Here is a 21,224-nt window from a genome sequence, read left to right as displayed (position 1 = left end):
AGTGACTATGCTTGTAAAAGGTTACTAATGTGATCGGGTGGTCAGACTCGCTGACTTGGTTTATGCATGTCATCGTATCCGAATTGCGCGATTCGATGCTCATGATGTCAATCACTGGACTGTCTAGTCCACTATCGATTGGTCATAACACCGCGATATAGCTGGAATATTGCTGTGTTAAAGAAATAAAAAAAATTAGTCTCAGCTGTCTCGATCTAATAACGGTAATGTGGCTAAAATGGATATATGATAACCTGTCATTACAAATAAACTGAATAATTACTTACAAGAAGTATACAATAAGAGTATAACAATATAAGTATAATACAGTATAGTCTTAAAATAACAACGGAAGCCAATTATCGCGACTGTGAAGCTGTTCTGGGGAGAGACACAAAGCAAGAAATCTTCGGCAACATAATCTTCTATGTCCTCACTCGTAGCTACAATGACAGCAGCGACATCAGTGGGCGGGATGAGTGTAAGGCATATTTTGCACAGTGACAGAAGCAATAGCTCGTACCACCATAATACATCATTAGCAGAACCAAATTCATCCCGATTATCACTCATCACACCTGAAAAACTATTAATTTGGCATCTCTCAGACACATTCCTTACCAATTGTACCGTTATGAGAAATATATCCATAAAGCGATAGCTCACAGGTCGACGGCATGTATGATTCATTGCAGAGAAGATCATCAGCGATATATTTCTCAAGTTTGGTGAGGAGTCTTATTGTGACCGATTGCTTTCATAATTATGTTGTCGTCGAATAGTATCGATGTTTTTAGAGCGATTACGCGTTTTAATGTCATTTCAAATTAAACTATACAGAATTCCCAGAAATTGTTGTCCAGTATGGACAATATCAGTATTTTTTATCAGAATTGTTTTTTTTAAAAAACGGAAGCCGTCGTTCTTGTCAAAAGTCATTTCAATCAACGATTTTACGGACCTTCCAAAACGAGAAAGTGTTGGTTTGAGATTGAATTGGTTGACAGGTAAAAGGTATCAATTCACGGTAATAATTCAGTGTCAAACGTAAACTGATTAAATCTGGGCATCGGTAACAGCTGTGTACGGAAATAGATGACTTGACCGCCTCCGCGGTCAAGTGGATAGAGCGCCTGCCCGGGGAGCAGAAGGTCGGTGCATTGATCCCTAGTTGCGTCATACCAAAAGACGTCAAAATATGAAACTTGTTGTGACCCTGCCTGGCGCTCAGGATTAAGGGGCTAAAACAAGGACTGGTCGGCTCGGAGTCAGTATCTCAATACTGTATTTTAAGTTCAACTGGGGCATTGTATCTCAGTGGGTTAGCACTAAAAAGTCGACACACACACACACACACACACACACACACACACACACACACACACACACACGTCTGTATAAGTACAACAATCTCGAACGCGACGTTAAACGTTAAATCCCTTGTCTCCTCACCCGATAGGCGAACCGTTGTTCGAGGTGTGCTTGAGATAGTTGAACGACCAAGTTCAAAATGGGTTTCATTGTGAGCCTAATGGCTAATCATTTTGTCATTGCTTTTGGTTTCAGTGCTAGTATGCTCGAAGGCCTAGATTCGATTTCCCCCTTGGGTTTAGTGAATGAAGTCAATTTGTGGTGTACCCCGTCTTGCTGGAATATTGCTAAAAGCGGCGTAAAATTTAACTGACTCACTAAATATTCATATCAGAAAATCTATAATTCTTACATGGATAAATCATGGACCATCGGGGGTCGGACTACAGGGGCTTTACTGTTGCACAGTACTTGAACAAAAAATAAGAAAACAGTAAAGTAAGGAGACAAGGCAGAGGTTGATATATAAAAAAGTGTTCATGTACGCCCACTTCATTTGGCAAGTCTATAGTACTGCAGTGTCTGAAAATGGAGATTGTCCCTGGGCTCCTTTCCATTATATTTCACTATTTAAAAACTGCATTAATCTATAAAATATGTTCATGTCAGAGACAAAAAGTTAGTCTAGACCTGATGCTAGATTGAAACTCCACGACATCTAAACACTTGTGGGAGATGGAGATTTGTGAGCCGTCATTGATGTTGAAAACCGGGTTGACAGCATGTTCAGCCTCGACGACAACCCTTGCGAGATACGCCGCGCTCTTTGGGGACAGAATCTTACGAGACACACCTGTCGGAATTTCTTTCCCAGCATACAATAAAACAAGAAATTAGTTGCGGAATTTAACATGATCAACAAGTCTCGACTGAAAAAGAACACGCTTCTACTTCGATGACACTGTGATACCAGTAGTTCTTTGGGAATTATAACATCGTCCAAAATTGCCATAAATGGGTATGCAATGAAAAACAATGTCGTAACAGCAAGGACTGCGAGAGTCATACGTTTGTCCATCTTATTTGACCGGTACCATCTGGACAGGCTACTGGAACGTCTACGACTCCAGATTGCCCGGATGATGAGAAGGTTTAAAACAAGCATGGCTATCCAAGGTAAAATATACATGCAGATAAGTTGGACATGGAATTTGTAAATCTTTAAAAACGGGCTGTTCCATAGCTTTGTGAAGCTGGGTTGGATCCATGTCCCACCAATAGCCGGTTCGTAGTATGTTTCAAATTTGAAAGAGATGTAGTATGGGATGTTGTAGATTAGGGAGACACAGACGACTCCCACGATGACGTAAATTGGCACGTTACTGTCACCGAACGTCATGCCGGAAAACGGTCTCGTTATTCCGACATATCTCTCCGTTGCTATGGTGAGCGTCATGGAAACCGTACCAGTCTGACCTATTTTCTGAAGACTAACCAAAAAGGGCATGAAAGCCAGTTTGATGTAGAGGTCTGCATACAGCGTGACTACTTCCAGAATCAAGGTCATCAAAATAATGTTATCAAACCCGGCCAGACACATCAGAAAGTAGGACGTAGGACTACGCATATTCCGATGGGATAGCACAATAATTGACAACGTGTTTCCAATTATACCAAACACAGCTAGGGTCGTGCCGACACCTCCTCTAATGACGAGGTAATCTGCAAACACATCCTCGCACGTTCCGTTAAGCGGATATATCTCCGCTAGGGTGTGATTTGCCTCGCTTCCGGCGTTCCACTGAGAAGAGTTAACAAATTCCTCCGCAAGCATATCTGATGGAGCTGACACATTCATTGTTGGTATGCTAGGTACAGCAGCACTGGACTTCGATGTTATAATACCCGACTAATTTAGTAGTTACTTGAGGATAATTTCATCTTTACTCCATACACTGGAACAAACTGATTTTCTTCCGAAGTGTAATCACACTTCATCTGTCACTGCAACATGCTCGGGAACATAATGGGAATGTAAGCTCCAGGCTTGAGTAGTTAAGTGTCGTGGTAACTTGATGGCCGACCCCGTCTTTTGAAAGTACATCGATGTCACCAACAGTCTGAAAAAGACCAATATGGGCATTAGTTCTGATAGAATATGGACACAACAGTTGACAGTCACGACAGTCACGACCTTCACGACGGTTTCCTTCAGAGGATGTTTTCGGAATTCCATTTCCTGAGAAGAGATTCTACATTAGGCCAGATTTTTCAATTTTTGGGTAATGGATTTGATAGAGAAGCATCATTTGGGCGGTAGGTCTAAAATAATTAAAATGTACTGTATTACTAGCTATACATTTATGTACACATTTGACAACGTTCATGATGTTTTACTGGATTGATGGTCCGACTTCGATTTGGATCGGTAGGAGTAAAAAATACAAATCTTGGCCTACTTTGAGTCCTTTTAAGTAGTATTAATCTGAAAGCAAGCCTTCGTTGTATTTTTTTTTGTCAATGTGATCTCTACCCTAGTCGTAAAATATAAAAAAAACCATGATTCTGATGTTTTTTCTTCTGAATTTTCATTATTTTTTTAGAATTTTTTTTATTGGTCAGCTGATTCGTAATAAAGCAAAAACTAATGTAAGACGTTAGTTTCTTATAATACGCTGAAAAAATTCTATATGGATAAAATACTGGCCGTAGGGGAACATGTTGGAAGCGCATTATTTCCGCTGATGTCTGATGTATAGGATGCGTTTAGCGTCCATTCCTGCTCCAGGGAGATATTAACATATAAAGCTAAATATTGTATATACTTTAAGGAGTATCTGCTCATATTAAAAAGTTTTCGACAGTTTATGATATTTGTTACCTTAATATGTTATTACTATACGTAGAGCTGGCACTTTAGAAGATCTTCAGTACAGGGAATTCTATCAACGCAGAGAGCTACCAACGGTTCTCGATTGAGAGATAAAAGACCTAATCCCTTGGAATATATTGTTCCTGGAACCACTTGTACGTCGTGTTCTTGGTTTATTTACAAAGTAACACACAAACAAGTATTTGTACTTCAGGGTAATCGTAATCATGCTTGTTCTTTAACTTGCTAATACCATAAGGTCAAGTAGTCTATACTTTATTTACTTCATTAATTTAATCTAATTGATATAACATACCTTATTGTCAAACACAATTAAACCAAAGATTATCGAAACACTCTATACATACACCTATAAATAAAAATAACAGGTATTAGTGTCATTTACAGTGGGTATATTTATGAATACTGCAATACAGTAGTTGTTGATATGTTTTTTTAAAGTTTACGTTAAATTAACGATTCACAAAGACAGCTCCATTAAGCATTAATGATCATGATACTCACTCACTCAATAACCATGCATGACATATTGCTTGAAATTATACATACATGAACGTTTATAAATCCCATTGACACGTTTGCAGTGGGTAACAATAATTACTGCTATACAATATCGGAAATACTTATTATTCAGTGAAATTAACGCTGCATATAGCAGGGTAGCTTCAAAAAGCATTAATAATCATAATATTCAAACCGGCGTTAAACCAAACCCGCTCACTCACTTATATATTAAATAACAATACAAAATACACTGCGTTAAAATATATACATATTGAAGATTATGAATCTCATTATATTAAAATTGTGAAAGATCCCGCTTTGGGTACCACTTGACCATTTTAGGAATCGAACCACGACCTTTCATTCAGCGTGACCTGCGATCGTTTAACCGATAGGCTACACCTACGACCCCATTATTGTGAAGACCATTGACATGGTCTTCAACGATGCTTCCTCTGGCTCAGAGAGGTATTTAATTCAGAAACAGATCTACATAAGGAGTATGGGGCAGTTGTCGACAAAACGCTTTACATTGAATCAAATGAATGTTTAAACTCCAACTTCCCTAAATATAGACATGGAGGCAGATAAATACTCAAAGTAAAAATACATTTGAACAAACAGTGCCACCAGAACAAGCCATGTTTACAGTGTTGACACTGAACATGCATTTGTCCATATTAAATTGAACTTAATTTGGTACTGGTTGAGTCACAACCGGAGGCGAACTGCGCGTACGTGACTTGACAAGCGCTGAAGTGACAAGCTGTACCAACATAGGACGTAAAAGCGCCAGCAGTCAAAGACGGTGTGCCAGAAATACCCCCAGTTGGTAATTAAGGTATGGTGTCAACCTTCAACAAACAGTCTGTTACAGATAGTGTCATTCTTCAACAAACAGTCTGTTACAGATGGTGTCATTCTTTAACAAACAGTCTGTTACATATGGTGTCATTCTTTAACAAACAGTCTGTTGCAGATAATGTCAGTCGTAAACAGTCTGTTACAGATGTGTCATTCGTTAACAAACAGTCTGTTACAGATGGTGTCATTCTTTAACAAACAGTCTGTTACAGATAGTGTCATTCGTTAACAAACAGTCTGTTACAGATGGTGCCATTCGTTAACAGACAGTCTGTTTAAGATAGTGTCATTCGTTAACAAACAGTGTGTTGCAGATAGTGTCATTCGTTAACAAACAGTCTGTTACAGATAGTGTCATTCGTTAACAAACTGTCTGTTGCATATAGTGTCATTCGTTAACAAACAGGCTGTTACAGATGGTGCCATTCGTTAACAAACAGTCTGTTGCAGATAGTGTCATTCGTTAACAAACAGTCTGTTACAGATGGTGTCATTCGTTAACAAACAGTTTGTTACAGAACGTATCATTCGTTAACAAACAGTCTGTTACAGAGAGTGTTATTTGTTAACAAACAGTCTGTTACATATAGTGTCATTCGTTAACAAACAGTCTGTTACATAAAGTGTCATTCGTTAACAAACAGTCTGTTACAGATGGTGTCATTCGTTAACAAACAGTCTGTTACAGAGAGTGTTATTCGTTAACAAACTGTCTGTTAGAGAACGTGTCATTCGTTAACAAACAGTCGGTTACAGATGGTGTCATTTGTTAACAAACAGTCTGTTACAGATAGTGTTATTCTTCAACAAACAGTCTGTTACAGATGTGTCATTCGTTAACAAACAGTCTGTTACAGATGGTGTCATTCTTTAACAAACAGTCTGTTACAGATAGTGGCATTCGTTAACAAACAGTCTGTTACAGATGGTGCCATTCGTTAACAGACAGTCTGTTACAGATGGTGGCATTCGTTAACAAACAGTCTGTTGCAGATAGTGTCATTCGTTAACAAACAGTCTGTTAGAGATAGTGTCATTCGATAACAAACTGTCTGTTACAGATAGTGTCATTCGTTAACAAACTGTCTGTTTAAGATAATGTCATTCGTTAACAAACAGTCTCTTACAGAGAGTGTTATTCGTTAACAAACAGTCGGTTACAGATGGTGTCATTCGTTAACAAACAGTCGGTTACAGATAGTGGCATTCGTTAACAAACAGTCTGTTACAGATGGTGGCATTCGTTAACAGACAGTCTGTTACAGATAGTGTCATTCGTTAACAGACAGTGGCATTCGTTAACAAACAGTATGTTACAGATGGTGTCATTCTTTAACAAACAGTCTGTTACAGATAGTGTCATTCGTTAACAAACAGTCTGTTACAGATGGTGCCATTCGTTAACAGACAGTCTGTTTAAGATAGTGTCATTCGTTAACAAACAGTCTGTTGCAGATAGTGTCATTCGTTAACAAACAGTCTGTTACAGATAGTGTCATTCGTTAACAAACTGTCTGTTGCATATAGTGTCATTCGTTAACAAACAGGCTGTTACAGATGGTGCCATTCGTTAACAAACAGTCTGTTGCAGATAGTGTCATTCGTTAACAAACAGTCTGTTACAGATAGTGTCATTCGTTAACAAACAGTTTGTTACAGAACGTATCATTCGTTAACAAACAGTCTGTTACAGAGAGTGTTATTTGTTAACAAACAGTCTGTTACATATAGTGTCATTCGTTAACAAACAGTCTGTTACATAAAGTGTCATTCGTTAACAAACAGTCTGTTACAGATGGTGTCATTCGTTAACAAACAGTCTGTTACAGATAGTGTTATTCTTCAACAAACAGTCTGTTACAGATGTGTCATTCGTTAACAAACAGTCTGTTACAGATGGTGTCATTCTTTAACAAACAGTCTGTTACAGATGGTGGCATTCGTTAACAAACAGTCTGTTGCAGATAGTGTCATTCGTTAACAAACAGTCTGTTAGAGATAGTGTCATTCGATAACAAACTGTCTGTTACAGATAGTGTCATTCGTTAACAAACAGGCTGTTACAGATAGTGTCATTCGTTAACAGACAGTCTGTTACAGATGGTGGCATTCGTTAACAAACAGTCTGTTACAGATGGTGCCATTCGTTAACAAATAGTCTGTTGCAGATAGCGTCATTCGTTAACAGTCTGTTACAGATGGTGTCATTCGTTAACAAACTGTCTGTTTAAGATGGTGTCATTCGTTAACAAACAGTCTGTTACAGATGTGTCATTCGTTAACAAACAGTCTGTTGCAGATGGTGTCATTCGTTAACAAACAGTCTGTTGCAGATAGTGTCATTCGTTAACAAACAGTCTGTTACAGATGGTGTCATTCGTTAACAAACTGTCTGTTTAAGATAGTGTCATTCGTTAACAAACAGTCTGTTACAGAGAGTGTCATTCGTTAACAAACTGTCTGTTACAGATAGTGTCATTCGTTAACAAACAGGCTGTTACAGATGGTGGCATTCGTTAACAGACAATCTGTTACAGATGGTGGCATTCGTTAACAAACAGTCTGTTACAGATGGTGCCATTCGTTAACAAACAGTCTGTTGCAGATAGCGTCATTCGTTAACAGTCTGTTACAGATGGTGTCATTCGTTAACAAACTGTCTGTTTAAGATAGTGTCATTCGTTAACAAACAGTCTGTTACAGAGAGTGTTATTCGTTAACAAACAGTCGGTTACAGATGGTGTCATTCGTTAACAAACAGTCGGTTACAGATAGTGGCATTCGTTAACAAACAGTCTGTTACAGATGGTGGCATTCGTTAACAAACAGTCTGTTACAGATAGTGTCATTCGTTAACAAACAGTCTGTTACAGATGGTGGCATTCGTTAACAAACAGTCTGTTACAGATGGTGCCATTCGTTAACAGACAGTCTGTTTAAGATAGTGTCATTCGTTAACAAACAGTCTGTTCCAAACATTGTCATCCTTTAAAAAACAGTCTGTTTCAGATGCCATTCTCCAATAAACAGTCTGCCGGACGTAGTCAGCCTTTAACAAACGACCTGTCATAGATGTTGCTGATGCAAATAGGGATTCAGCCTAAACTGCATTTATCTTTGGCTGTGTGATGACCTAATCACTAAATGGGCAGTCTGTCTATAAATGCTATAAATGGTTGCGTTGTCAATCATGATTAACAATTTAGGACATGTTTACATATGAGCGGTCGTACTGCTGGACATTTTGGAAGACGGTTTGGAGGAGCAAAAACAGGAAGGAAATATTGATCGAATGGTCATTTCGAGAGAAGTAAATATTTGTGGCGATGGGACTACATAAAATACTAATTCTAAGTGATACCATTTGATAACTTTAACGAAGGACTGTGATCCATAGTTAAAAGTCAATATCCAGTCCAGGACCGAAATAGCTGATACCGTTTTCCTTACGCAACGTCAGTTTTTGGTGAATTTTGGTGTGTACTGACCATAACTAGAGACACACTTTTCCCCATACCAAAATTGTAAAGAAGCGAGAGAGGTCCCTAAAGACTCAAGGCCTATTCTTGTTTCACTTTGTTCGTCGGGCTGAAATTATTTAAGGACTATTTTAAGTTAAAGAAATGATGTTCTATCCAATGGTAATATGACTTTTCCTATACAAGGTAATACAAAATCGCTAAGAAGTCCCAAGAACAAATACTATTTTTTGCTGGTCTAAACATATATGACGGAAACGTTCAGTGGAACGTGGTTGATATTTGGTTGCTAGAACATAATTTCTGTTTTAATGGTATATTAGCCCTACTTAGATTCCAGGTTATAAAAGGCCCTCGGCAACCTATGTTGGCCTGCTGCGGAGATTAAAAAGGGCCGGTGGGACTCCCGAAGTCCCCACGTAACTGTGAAGACAACAAACCAGAGACACCGGAGGCATGATGCCATTTATTTACGTTCTTAAGCTGCTTGATTTCTATACTGATTACATCTTGTGAAATTTGGGGATGGGACATTTAGGCAAGGACAATGGACATGAACTCCATTTGTGCTCCCTCTCCTTGCTTGTCCTTTTTCTGTCCATAGGAATCGGTCTTCAGCTCGGAATGGCAAATCCACAAGGGAATTTGGCCAAGATTTTAACTTCAGGATTATCGATGATTTTATATCGTTAAACAATTATCAATAACCAATTCTCTTCCACTGATTACCCACCTGAACTATAAACAGAAGTTGACCGTGAAGCTGCCTAATCTGGTTTTTATTTAGATGTAAAATAACTATCCATAAAATCTGATTCCCCATCGATTATTTTCTGTTCCTGCATGTATATCTATTCATGAACAAACAAGCAACAAGGTGAGCTAACGAGAAATTATTACCTTATCCGTTCGAATTCCGAGAAATCTTATTATAATCAGATCTAAGTTCTCGCTGCCGCTGAACAAAGATCTAAGGACATCCCATTACGGGTCACGTCAGAACGACCTTTCTCGAACTTTGACCGACAACTGAAATTAGAAAGAAGAAGTCGACATCAGCCAATTAGAAAGCAGCTTTCTCGATTTTTACGGCACTCGTTTCAACCTGGCGACTTCCATTTCAAACTCCGTTAGAAAAATATGTTGCCACAGTTCTCGATTAAAATTTTAAAAACTGAACAAACGAACATTCCGGAATGTCTAATATATAGTTGTGATTGTATGTCAGTGCTTCCCACGCACTGTGCAACGCCTCCTCCGTTCAAATGTTTATCCTACGGAACCGAGAGATAGACGATAATTTTGCGGAATCAGTAGTACGGGCTGTCGTTCGGGATACACCGTGTTAACGTTTTCGAGGTTGCATGATTAGAAAACACATTCCAACTGTCACTTACATGATCTTGTAAGCGACGCTTTGATTGGTCGGATGAAAGGTCGTTCTGACATGACCCGCAATGGTATGTCCTCAGATCTTTGTTTAGCGATAGCGAGAACTTAGATCTGATTTTTATTAGATTGAATTCCGAGACAACTCATACATATAAAATAACCTCTCTTAGATATCCTTGTCACGAGTAGCAAGCTAGCTTAAGCCTTTAATTAAATAACAGGAGGAAACTCGTTTCAAAGTTATTAAAACCTTTTAGAAAAATTTATTGCCGTTGTCTAATAGATTCAATTAGGAGTAGTTACTTAATTGTCTGTAGAACTGCGTTTGAATTAATTTATTTACATTCTGTGGAACCACCAAGCCTTTTCTTTGTCGTATGAATACGGACATATGTGGAGCATGTAGATTTTGAAGATTTACTTCCAACTGGGAATAGCGGTAGTGTATACATTCCACTCTAATAGCTGGTGACCTTTAAAGTTACAAATGACAAAAAAACGAACTAAAGTGAATGAGTATAAGAGTGAGCGAGTTTGGGTTAACGTCGCTTTTTATATCACAGCGTCTCGCCTTAAATTGGAAGCAAGCCCATAGTGATGCAAGTTTCAGACGTTTACTTAAGGGTGAACACCACGAGCACGGCTATGGTACTGACAAACAGAATCGGGACGAATCGGGATTCCAACCCGTAGGTTTCTGGAAGGCCCAAGGGACGCAACTCTGCACAACGGATTGCGTCGCCTTGGACGACCGGGCCACCCGTGCCCCTTGATTAATTATAAGAATACATGTAGATGTCAAAACACTGGGTTGTCCGTGATTGAGTGAGTGAGTAAATGACTGAGTTAAAAATTTAAATCGCATTGGCAATATTGGAGCCATAATGCCATGTTAATCATTTATAATAAACAAGTTAATCATGATTAAATACATGCTGACAAGAGACAGTGAAATAGTAAGGTAAGTGTCACGGTTTAATAAACGCTATTCAAGCGGTTACTAGGGAGTACAAACAGTTAATTAGTCATTATATTCAATAGGTGAGGTAGTATCATTTAAAACATATCATTAGTCAATTTTCAAGCGCTTATTAGGGAGTAAAAACAGTTAATTAGTTATTATATTCAATAGGTGAGGTGGTATCATTAATAACAGATCTTTAGTCAATATTCAAGCGGTTACTAGGCAGTAAAACAGTTAATTAGTTATTATATTCAATAGGTAAGGTAGTATCATTCATAACAGATCATTAGTATCTAATAGGTTCGGTTCATGCAGTATCAATAAGAATTAGGCTTTTGACCACCAGCAACCAAAGCCGAACCACCTTGTTTGGGATGATTGGGACAGTTTTACGCCGCTTTTAGCGATATTCCAGCAATGTCACGGCGGGGGACATTAGAAATGGGCTTCACATATTGTACCAATGTCGGGACTCGAACCCGTTTCTTCGGCGTGACGAGCGAACGCTTTAACCACTAGGCTAACCGACCGCCCCTATGCTAACATGTGGAGGACATTTCCAAATTTGAAAAATCAGTGACCAAAATTATGTCCAATCCAATTCCTTATTTTTACTTGTACCATATGTTCCCGTGTTTGTTCAGGTGAACACTTGACTTGACTTTGCATGTGTTTTTGACGGGTGCCACCTGTGGAGCAGGATAAGCTCACCTTTTCACGAACACCTGGTATCATCACTATTTGAAAAAGATTGTTGAGAGTGTGCTGATGATATAGTCGGAATCGTACAATGGACTCTACTTTTCACAGAACATTCTTATGATTATGGAAATGTTTTTGGTGTCACTTTTATTTATGTATGTTTTAAAATCACTGTAAGGAATCAGTGGCGAGACAGATTTGTGAAGAGCTGATTTTGCTGCAGCATCAACTCTCATGCCATCAACAGTCCAATCATGGATGTGTAGTTAACAAAAGAACAAAAGGTAAAATCGTATTGACAGTAGCAATGTCAATAACGAGTTCCAAAATATAGACATTACAATTGCCTGTAGGCATGACACTAAGTTAGATATTTATGAAACTGTTTTCGTGTTCGATTACAAACAAAATCTGTTAAAATAGACTTAATTAGCTATGGCCACGGCTGTAACAACGGGAGCTATTGTCTAGGATTGTAGCATATTTTGGATCCAATGACAGTCGCACCGGATACTCTGCCATCATCTTGGACCCATCAGCAAAAAGGGAGTGATAGGAATTATGTTTAGATCATAGTTGTTTTTTTATAATGTTATATAAACTCGTTCTTATCTGATTTTTCAAACTGTATGAGGAAGGGTGAGGTCAACTGACGGTTTCACTAGCTGCCAAGGAGGAATGAACAGAACAGCGTCGTGATATGATATCTAAATATTGATCTTGGCAGATGCAGCATTTGGTTTAGTACGGATCCCAAGACGTTTTGGTTTATTGTGAAAAGGTTTGAATGTAATCTGATTCCATTGAAGTAAGGAAAAGAGTGCGACGGAATGATTGAGTTGATTTAAAAATGAATTTTTTTTTATTTAGACAGAGGACTTAGGAAATATATGTATTTACAACATCATGGGAAAATAACATTGTGCACGGTCATTTACAACTAAATTGCCGGGCAAAAATAAGCATTCACTTGAAACTTGGATTGAACCCCAAAATTAAAAACTTTATCAAACCGTTACTAGGTTGAAAAGGGTCCCCGAAAAACTGCAACTTTAAGGTCCAAAGCAACTAGGGTACCCGTAAATCTATTTACCAGATAAACCATTTCTTGTTTGTTTCATTTTCAGTCATCGACATGGTGTATATTTCCTTTTGTCCGACCGTTCAGGTGCACTGATGGCTTCAGTTGCCGGAATTTGATGTGCGAAGTGGCATCCTTTTGGCGTCTCATGATCATGAGATCATGAGGTCTGATACCAAATTCGTCCTTATTGTAATCCTTGGTTCGTCAACAACAAACCCATTGTAAACGTCTAAGACGTGCATCCCTTTGTGCGTTCTTCCTATAATGCTGACACGCTGTGATGTAATTGAAATACTGTTAAAAGCGGCGTTAAAAAATAACTCACCCGTGAACATTCGGTAGAAGATAAGAAGACGTTTGTTATATTAAGATTATTATCCTAATGTACGTTCAAGGTACAACCAAAGGAATCGGCCCAAGGTGAGCAATCCACTGCTAACTAACATTCTTTAAAAAAATTAACCTCAGTGCTCGAAATGCCCTGTATCCAAAAACGCATACATGTGTTTAAAGAGAAAACAATACTTAAGTGTTGCGTAGCCATGACAACGGGATTGCCAATATGTTCATTGTCTTGCATTAAACTACTGCTTAAAAAATCAAGGCCAGAATGCTACGGTGGTAAAACAGCTAGTACAAGACCCAGATTGTGTAATATCAGTGAGCAGCCATGAGGGATAGCTGGAAGCAATTGAGTGAAAAAATGATCAAGTAATGAGACAGAGCAGCGAAGGAAGTGCATCACCAGAGAGAATGAGATTTGGGAAGTCACAATGTTCCAGAGGTAAGGATTTATCACAAAATAGCGTCAAATTGAGGAGATTGACAGACACCCTCCAAGGACCGATTTCGACGTAATATTGTCATTTAGCCTTATCATGTTCACTTTGCCGAGGATAAGGCGAAAGCCGAGAGTTTTAGTCCATATTCCATTGAAGTAAAACATGGAAAGGACACGAATTCAAATAAATCCTGAGGTCAAATGTTTTTAAGGTTTGTCGTTTTATAAACTCAAATGACGTAATATTTTCATTTAGCATTATCATGTTCACTTTGCCGAGGATAAAGTGTAAACCGAGAGTTAAGTCAATATTCCATTGAAGCAAAACATGGAGAGGACACGAATTCATATAAATCCTGTGGTCAAATGTTTTTAGGGTTTGTCGTTTTATAAACACAAATTACTGTTTTATTTTTTTATCTCCAAGCAGTTTGTCAAATTATGTGAACCGATAGCGTCTTGATATCTATCAATTTCAATTTGAATTTATACTGCAAGGTTTAAACCAACCTGTGGAAAAAACAGTCCTACAGGTCATAGCAAAGTAGTTTAAACTCTGAGGATTTATTTTACCCGTGGTTACTTGAAGTCTGTAATTATGTTAATTTTACTAAGACATTATATATTTTTTTATCACACTAATATGATCACCGTATGGTTTGAACACAACCTTTTCTAATGTTATATTGGTATTACGTGGGACGGATAATAATTCAAATAATTCATTGTCTTCTCTGCGGTCCGCGCCTCAAAAGAGATTAGCCCGTTGTTTTAATGCCCCGAGGCAATGTTGAAAGCGTATGATGATAGCTGTTTTCAAGATAACGAGGGACATTACACAATCGATGAGAATTTAAAGACAGAGAAGTGATGCACGAATTCCTGATAATTAAGTGATGGAACCGTTGATAACAGAAACAACACATTCGCGCAACTGGTGTCTATACAGGCACACTTTCAATGTCATGACCAGGTGACCTCGTGATGAACAACGGAACGTGCTCACGACCAGTTAGTTATGCGCATCGTGTATAGGTGAATACAAAATATCTCGAAGCACGGCATTGAACCTTGCTTGGGGATGTGGTTTTGATTAGCTTTGAAAAAACCCGAAGTCTTGTCGTAGTTATATGTGAAACTAAAATGATCCTGATCGCATGGATAAAGGAGAAAAATCCTGAAATTAAATATTTTTTTTCTTATTGGATTGAGCCCGAAGTTATGCAGGTCTTCGCAGGTATGGTGCTACCAAACCTAGAAACATAATCAAGGGGAATCTACGATCAAAGGTCTTTGACAAGCAACTCTGCATAGCGATACTGCTTTAGACGACTGGGCCACTCGTGCTCCACTTTGGATACAAAACGTCAACACCAGAGAAAAACCAGTCTTGATTATCCACCCAAACAGACTCCATTGGGCGTAGCGCTGACAATTATATGAATGGATTAAAGAAATCAGTGATGACAACCAGATGTTAGCGAAAAGGGTGAACATGGCCTGTTCTGTCGGTAGCACCCGACACTCACACAATTTGCATAATATAGTGTTTGTGTGTTGCCTGACGCAGCGCAGTAGTACCCATGCCATGCGACGACCGCCTTTTACACCCAGTGGAATCTATTCAGGCTGGTTATACTCTGGCGTTGACGTTGTGCATGTATATTTACTGTAGAATGAATGCTTAATTTCAACATGGTTTAGAGTCGAATCATTTCTTTTCCAAGAATAATTTTTCAAATGGATTGATTGCTGTTGGTTAATGCTTTAAGTTATAGTCTATGCCATGTATATTCTATACAAAGTTGGGTTCATGAAATATAAATGTTATGACGGTAGTCAAACGTAAGATCAGCTTTGAAAACATACTTCCAGGGATTAGAGGGTTTTCGGAACCAAAACCTAACGCCTCAACACACCCGAAACATTGCACGTGGACAATGCAGTTACTCCGTGCTCCTGGGAAGATGGTCCTTTCAAGTTTAATTTGACACTTCAGTAAAGTGTCGTCAAATCGCTCTGAGACGGGTGGTTGACCTCAGCTAAAAGTAGCTAATATGTTCCCTTTATCTCAATCTGTGATTTGCAGACTTTCAAACAGGTTTCTGCAGATATGAAATGATCGGCTCAGCAAAATGCTTCGAAAGTCAACAACCCAAGTCCTGGGTCAATTAATCAGAAACCAGACTTTAAGAAATCAAGCCCCCAAAAGCCATTGCTTCGCTGTTCAGTTGCGCCAGGCCACTGGAGATCATATTAGCATAGAACTAATCTGTATGTTCGGCGACCACATGTTGTATCACGAGTAACAAAAAGACCAAACGCCAATGGTGTTTTGAGCGTAGAAGCTGGGGGAATTCCCGATGGTCTTTTGAAATATTTTCAGAGGAGTTAAGATTCACAACGGGCGTCTCTGGGTAGGCGCGGAAGTCATGCGAGTGAGTGAGAGAGTGAGTATGGCTTTACGCCGCTTTTAGCAATATTCCAGCAATATCACGGCGGGGGACACCAGAAATGGGCTTCACACATTGTACCCATGTCGGGAATCGAACCCGGGTCTTCGGCGTGACGATCGAACGCTTTAACCACTAGACTACCCGACCGCCCCTAAAGTCATGCGAATGTCAAAGATGGTCAACGTGGCAAATTTAATACTGGCGCCACTAGTTATGTCGTATATGCGTGCCATGCTGGTCCATGTTTTGTCTCTAAAGGCGAGAACGCTCAAGACCACCGTGCACGTTTCGTAACTGACTATTTCCAGCAGGATAACATCTCTAGAATGCCATGGCCAGTCATGAGTCCTCACTTTTACTGGTGGGATAACGTCTAGGACATGATCCGGAGACGTGTTCGCCGACGTCAAATGCCACCCGCTACGTTAACCGAACTGGGACAGGCAAGGGAGGGTAGACCCATTACTGATCAAATCGTCTCAAACCTTCTTTTCCTGACTACAGATCCTGTCCTCTTTCTTGGTAGTTTGCACCCTCACAGTACACACCAACGTGTTGATTGTCTTGTTACACTTCGTCCTTCCTTTTTCTTAATATCTATTCATTAACATAACTCGATACCTTTATGTATTTCTGTAATCATCCGTTATTTTCGAATATCCCTACTTTTTTTAAGATAACATGCATTCCAAATGTGAAAGGTTTTGGATTTGTTTGGATTTAACGCAACGAAATATTATGGAACATTATTGTGTTTGAACGGATGCCAAGAATGTATTATTCAAGATGCAAGAACGAACTCGGATACTTGTCAGAAACACAAATTGTCAACAGGACCTGTCTGCTCACAGGCTCCGTGTCGCTGAGTGGGAAATGAGCAACGAAATATTATGGAACACTATTGTGTTTGAACGAATGCCAAGAATGTATTTTTTTAAGATGCAAGAACGAACTCAGATACTTGTAAGAAACACAAATTGTCAACAGGACCTGACTGCTCACAGGCTCCGTGTCGCTGAGTGGGAAATGAGCAACGAAATATTATGGAACATTATTGTGTTTGAACGGATGCCAAGAATGTATTATTCAAGATGCAAGAACGAACTCAGAAACAGGACCTGACTGCTCACTGGCTCAGCGTCGCTGAGTGGGAGATACGTTAATATGCAATATTGCATATGTCAGCCTACTGGAATCACCCGTAATTCATATTGCATCTGTTTTTGTCAGGCCAAATAGATAGAGACTCCTACGATTATGTATTCGTTGAGATCGTACGGTGTAAACAGACATAATGGCGGTGATGATTCCATTGTAGTAATATCTCCAATAACTATTAAATTAATCGCATTAAATATTCTCTCAGATGACATATGCATTTGTGACTTTGACAATTTGTAGCGTGATATTGCAAAATCTAGGCATCAAAGGATCTTCATTGAATTGCAACATCTGTATGTGTGTGTATGTGTCTGTGTTGCAATATGAGAGGTTTGAAAACGATGTAAAATGGGATTAGATCCAAAAGATCTTTCGGATTATTCATTGTTTACGAGTTTTTTTTATGAAAAGAATGTTCTTTTCCTAATACTAAATTTTGAAAGGATATATCTTGGGGAAATGACATTATTGAGTTTGATTATTATTTATCCCCAAAACTGCTTAGTTTCACTCCCTATCACTCTGTTAACATGGCGGGTACAGTTATGATGGAAACATAAGACGTCATCCATGGTACGATGACGACATAGCATTGGAGCATCACGTCTTACCTTTCCATGTATGTTTGGCATCACAGAGAATAATGATGTGGGTTTATTGTTATTTAAATTTAGGTTTTTCAAATCATTGTCCATATACCCATGTGTGTATTGAGGTACTATTGCTTTTCTCGAGATAAAAGTAATCTTATTGATAAAGTTTGCGGTTGTTATTGATAACTCACCCCCCCCCCCCCCCTTCCCCCTCACCCCCCCCCCCCCCCCCCACACACACACACACACCTCTCTCCCTAAGTGCAAAGACATATCAGAATGGTAAAAAAAGCATCTTTTTTATACCCATCGATGTATGATGATAACTTGATTAATTGCCGAATTCAGACAGACAACAGATGCAATAGGGATTCACAAACATGCTTGTGAATCGTAACATGGACTCTCGTATATGATTATGGAAATGGCTGTGTCTGTTATTGTAATGAGATGAATAAAACACGTTCAGTGATCATATACGTTGGAAGGAAACACCTTTTACCATATGTAATTGAACCATGGACAACAACCTCAGTATTAATGAGACCTTCAGTACGCCTTCTACAGTATTGATTGTGATGTGAAGCGACATCTGATGTGACCAGCCACTGAAGAGCGATGGGCCTGTGATCCTAACAGCCTATTGCTCATTTCAGTTACAGCTGTATCGTGATTTACTTGGGTACAGAATATCAACAGTTTGGACCCAGAGATTGGCCGATGGTCATTTCAACATTGAAAACTAGTGATATACTGAATTGATAAGGATGAGTTCCTTGATAGACTGAAATCAGAAGCACAGTGTCACCAAAACAATAGGAGTACTAACGGAAAAATATTATTAAAAAAGACAATGTATATGTATATATGAAAATAGCCTAAATGCAAAACAATTGATACATTTGAAATGTCATCATAGCACAGAAGACATGGTTTCCATATTATAGTCCATATGGTCACTGTGTTTCAGTTTTGGGGCCTTTTGGTTTCTGTGGGTATTAAATGTGATACAAGAATTGTGATTTTAGAAAAAAAATGCATTACATTTTGATGCATTGAATAAACATCTGTTCCTTTATCATCATGTTCACTTACATTTTAAATCGGTTTCAAAGAATGACTCGAAAACGTGAAGAAGAAAACTTTGATAACGACCAAGCACTGACTACGACGAGTTCCTGTGACCACAGTTCGATCAGACAGGCTACAAAAACAGGCTGGCATCGAACACAATAGTAAAAAGCAAGAGCAAACAATACTCATCAGAAGAAGACAAATCCCCCGGCCCCGACAATAGCAAAAGGCACTGTTTGAGCCCCTGGTTTGATACATGTACAAGTTTGGATGAAACAGCCTTAACGGTTTTCAAGTTATGCTCCGGAAACGAAATACTGACGGACAGACCAGATGATGATTATATCCCCGCATTATATCCTTAATCTTTACAGTCACACACTAACATACCTTTCTCTCTGCAACTACATCGTCTTCACATCACAGTCAGCCGTTGCGGTACTCCGGAGCAAGAAAGGTGCACTAGCTATTGCAACAACACAATGATGTTTCAGAGCCGCATCATTGTCCTCTGACACGATAATATATGTTCTGCTCTCAGTCATTGAATATATATGTACCCATTCAGCGTGTTCTGTCACGGAACCAGCGAGCACTGCCGTGTCAGCTTAGTTAGTTGTCAGAGCACAGAACTCTCTCTCTCTCGCAGTTTCTACATAGTTACTGCAGTGTAATGACATGGAGTATGACATTTACGGGAAGCTCTGTTAATCAAGATGGTACTGTTTTCTATGTCATCCCCTGGAACATTTTTGTTCCGGATGAACGAATCGGGGATAACTGGTCGTATTTATCATCCAAAATTGGCTTCCATAGGAGATATCTCTTGGGTGAGATTAAGATATAACTCCTCGGAGATATCGCTGCTATGAGATTGGCTCACAATGCTTTGCAGACCATGACGTCACACCTAAATGACATGACTGATTTGTCTGCCACCGAAGCGTATTTGTTGTACTAGTTACACGTAAAACTGGTTATCACAGTTTACAAACTGAAAAAGTTGTAAGAATGATTTTGTATCATAAATAGAATATCACCCTCGTGTCTTCCCAGCTCAAATATAATGAAAGATCGTTGATAAAAGTATAAACATCCCAGTCAAGCTTTTCATATTTGTAACTGTAATCAACAAATTGCTTTGTTTCTGTTATCAACTATGCAATCACTTCATCATCAGGATTTTGGGCTTCACTTCTATGTCTTCAACTTCTGATCTCGGAAGACACCCGGGTGATAATCTCTGCATCTTGTAATCATATATAGATGTTCCTTGGATTGACTGCCGGAAGGTTTCGAATCTGGTTAATTGGTTCTATAAGAGCGAAAAGAGCCATATTTCGCGCATATTGCTTCCTATAGCCACTGGATCCGCTGATTGTGGTTTTAAGTCCAACGTTTGCATTGACATAATCTTTGGTTTGTCTTCACCATAAGTCCTTGTGGGTTCGCATTTGGACACCTTGGGATTTCTTCCCACAATAATATCATAACTACTGTTTCAAGCGGCGCGAAACAAATCCCCCTCACTCATAGTAAAACGATGATATTGTTCAGATGACACCAACACAACATTAGAAGATACAGTTCACGGGCACTCAGTGACTGCTGAAGACGATCAGCAGTAAAGACAAAGTACATGCGTTAACGCTCCTATGTCTGACGCTCCACAGGTTGTTGCGGTGATGGGTGCATGTGTACTCATGACAGTGACCAGGGGCCGGGATCTGGACCACGGGACATTAGATTGAAGACAGGTGCCGAGAGAGGAAATGAAACTACTATTTTGTTCAGTGCAACGTAATAATGAATGTCTGCGCGCCTTGATCGGAAACTGTCGAAAATAGCATTCTGATATTATCAAATTACTTCCGTACTACTCTTACGAAATTCAGTGGTTCAGAATAGTTGAATTATTTGACATCTCTGTTATAGTGTTAGTTGATAGGCCACCGTGCGGGCTTGA

At 39.1% G+C, this 21,224-nt stretch overlaps 1 protein-coding gene across 1 annotated transcript; it reads right to left on the bottom strand.

Annotated features, from left to right (window-relative positions):
* Positions 1–2,029: 2,029 nt before the first annotated feature.
* On the bottom strand, positions 2,030–3,169 carry LOC139450231 (FMRFamide receptor-like). Its single transcript, XM_071231911.1, has one exon. The coding sequence runs from the start codon at positions 3,167–3,169 to the stop codon at positions 2,030–2,032; it is 1,140 nt and encodes a 379-aa protein (XP_071088012.1).
* Between the last annotated feature and the right edge of the window lie 18,055 nt (positions 3,170–21,224).

This window comes from Haliotis cracherodii, unplaced genomic scaffold (genome assembly GCF_022045235.1).
Source record: "Haliotis cracherodii isolate W230 unplaced genomic scaffold, xgHalCrac1.p SCAF_10, whole genome shotgun sequence".
Lineage (NCBI taxonomy): Eukaryota > Metazoa > Mollusca > Gastropoda > Lepetellida > Haliotidae > Haliotis > Haliotis cracherodii.
This window is presented reverse-complemented; position numbering and strand designations above follow the sequence as displayed.

Bases quoted from the DNA above. Each gene is read 5' to 3' on its own strand.
- LOC139450231 (XM_071231911.1), bottom strand. From the start codon at position 3,169: ATGAATGTGTCAGCTCCATCAGATATGCTTGCGGAGGAATTTGTTAAC.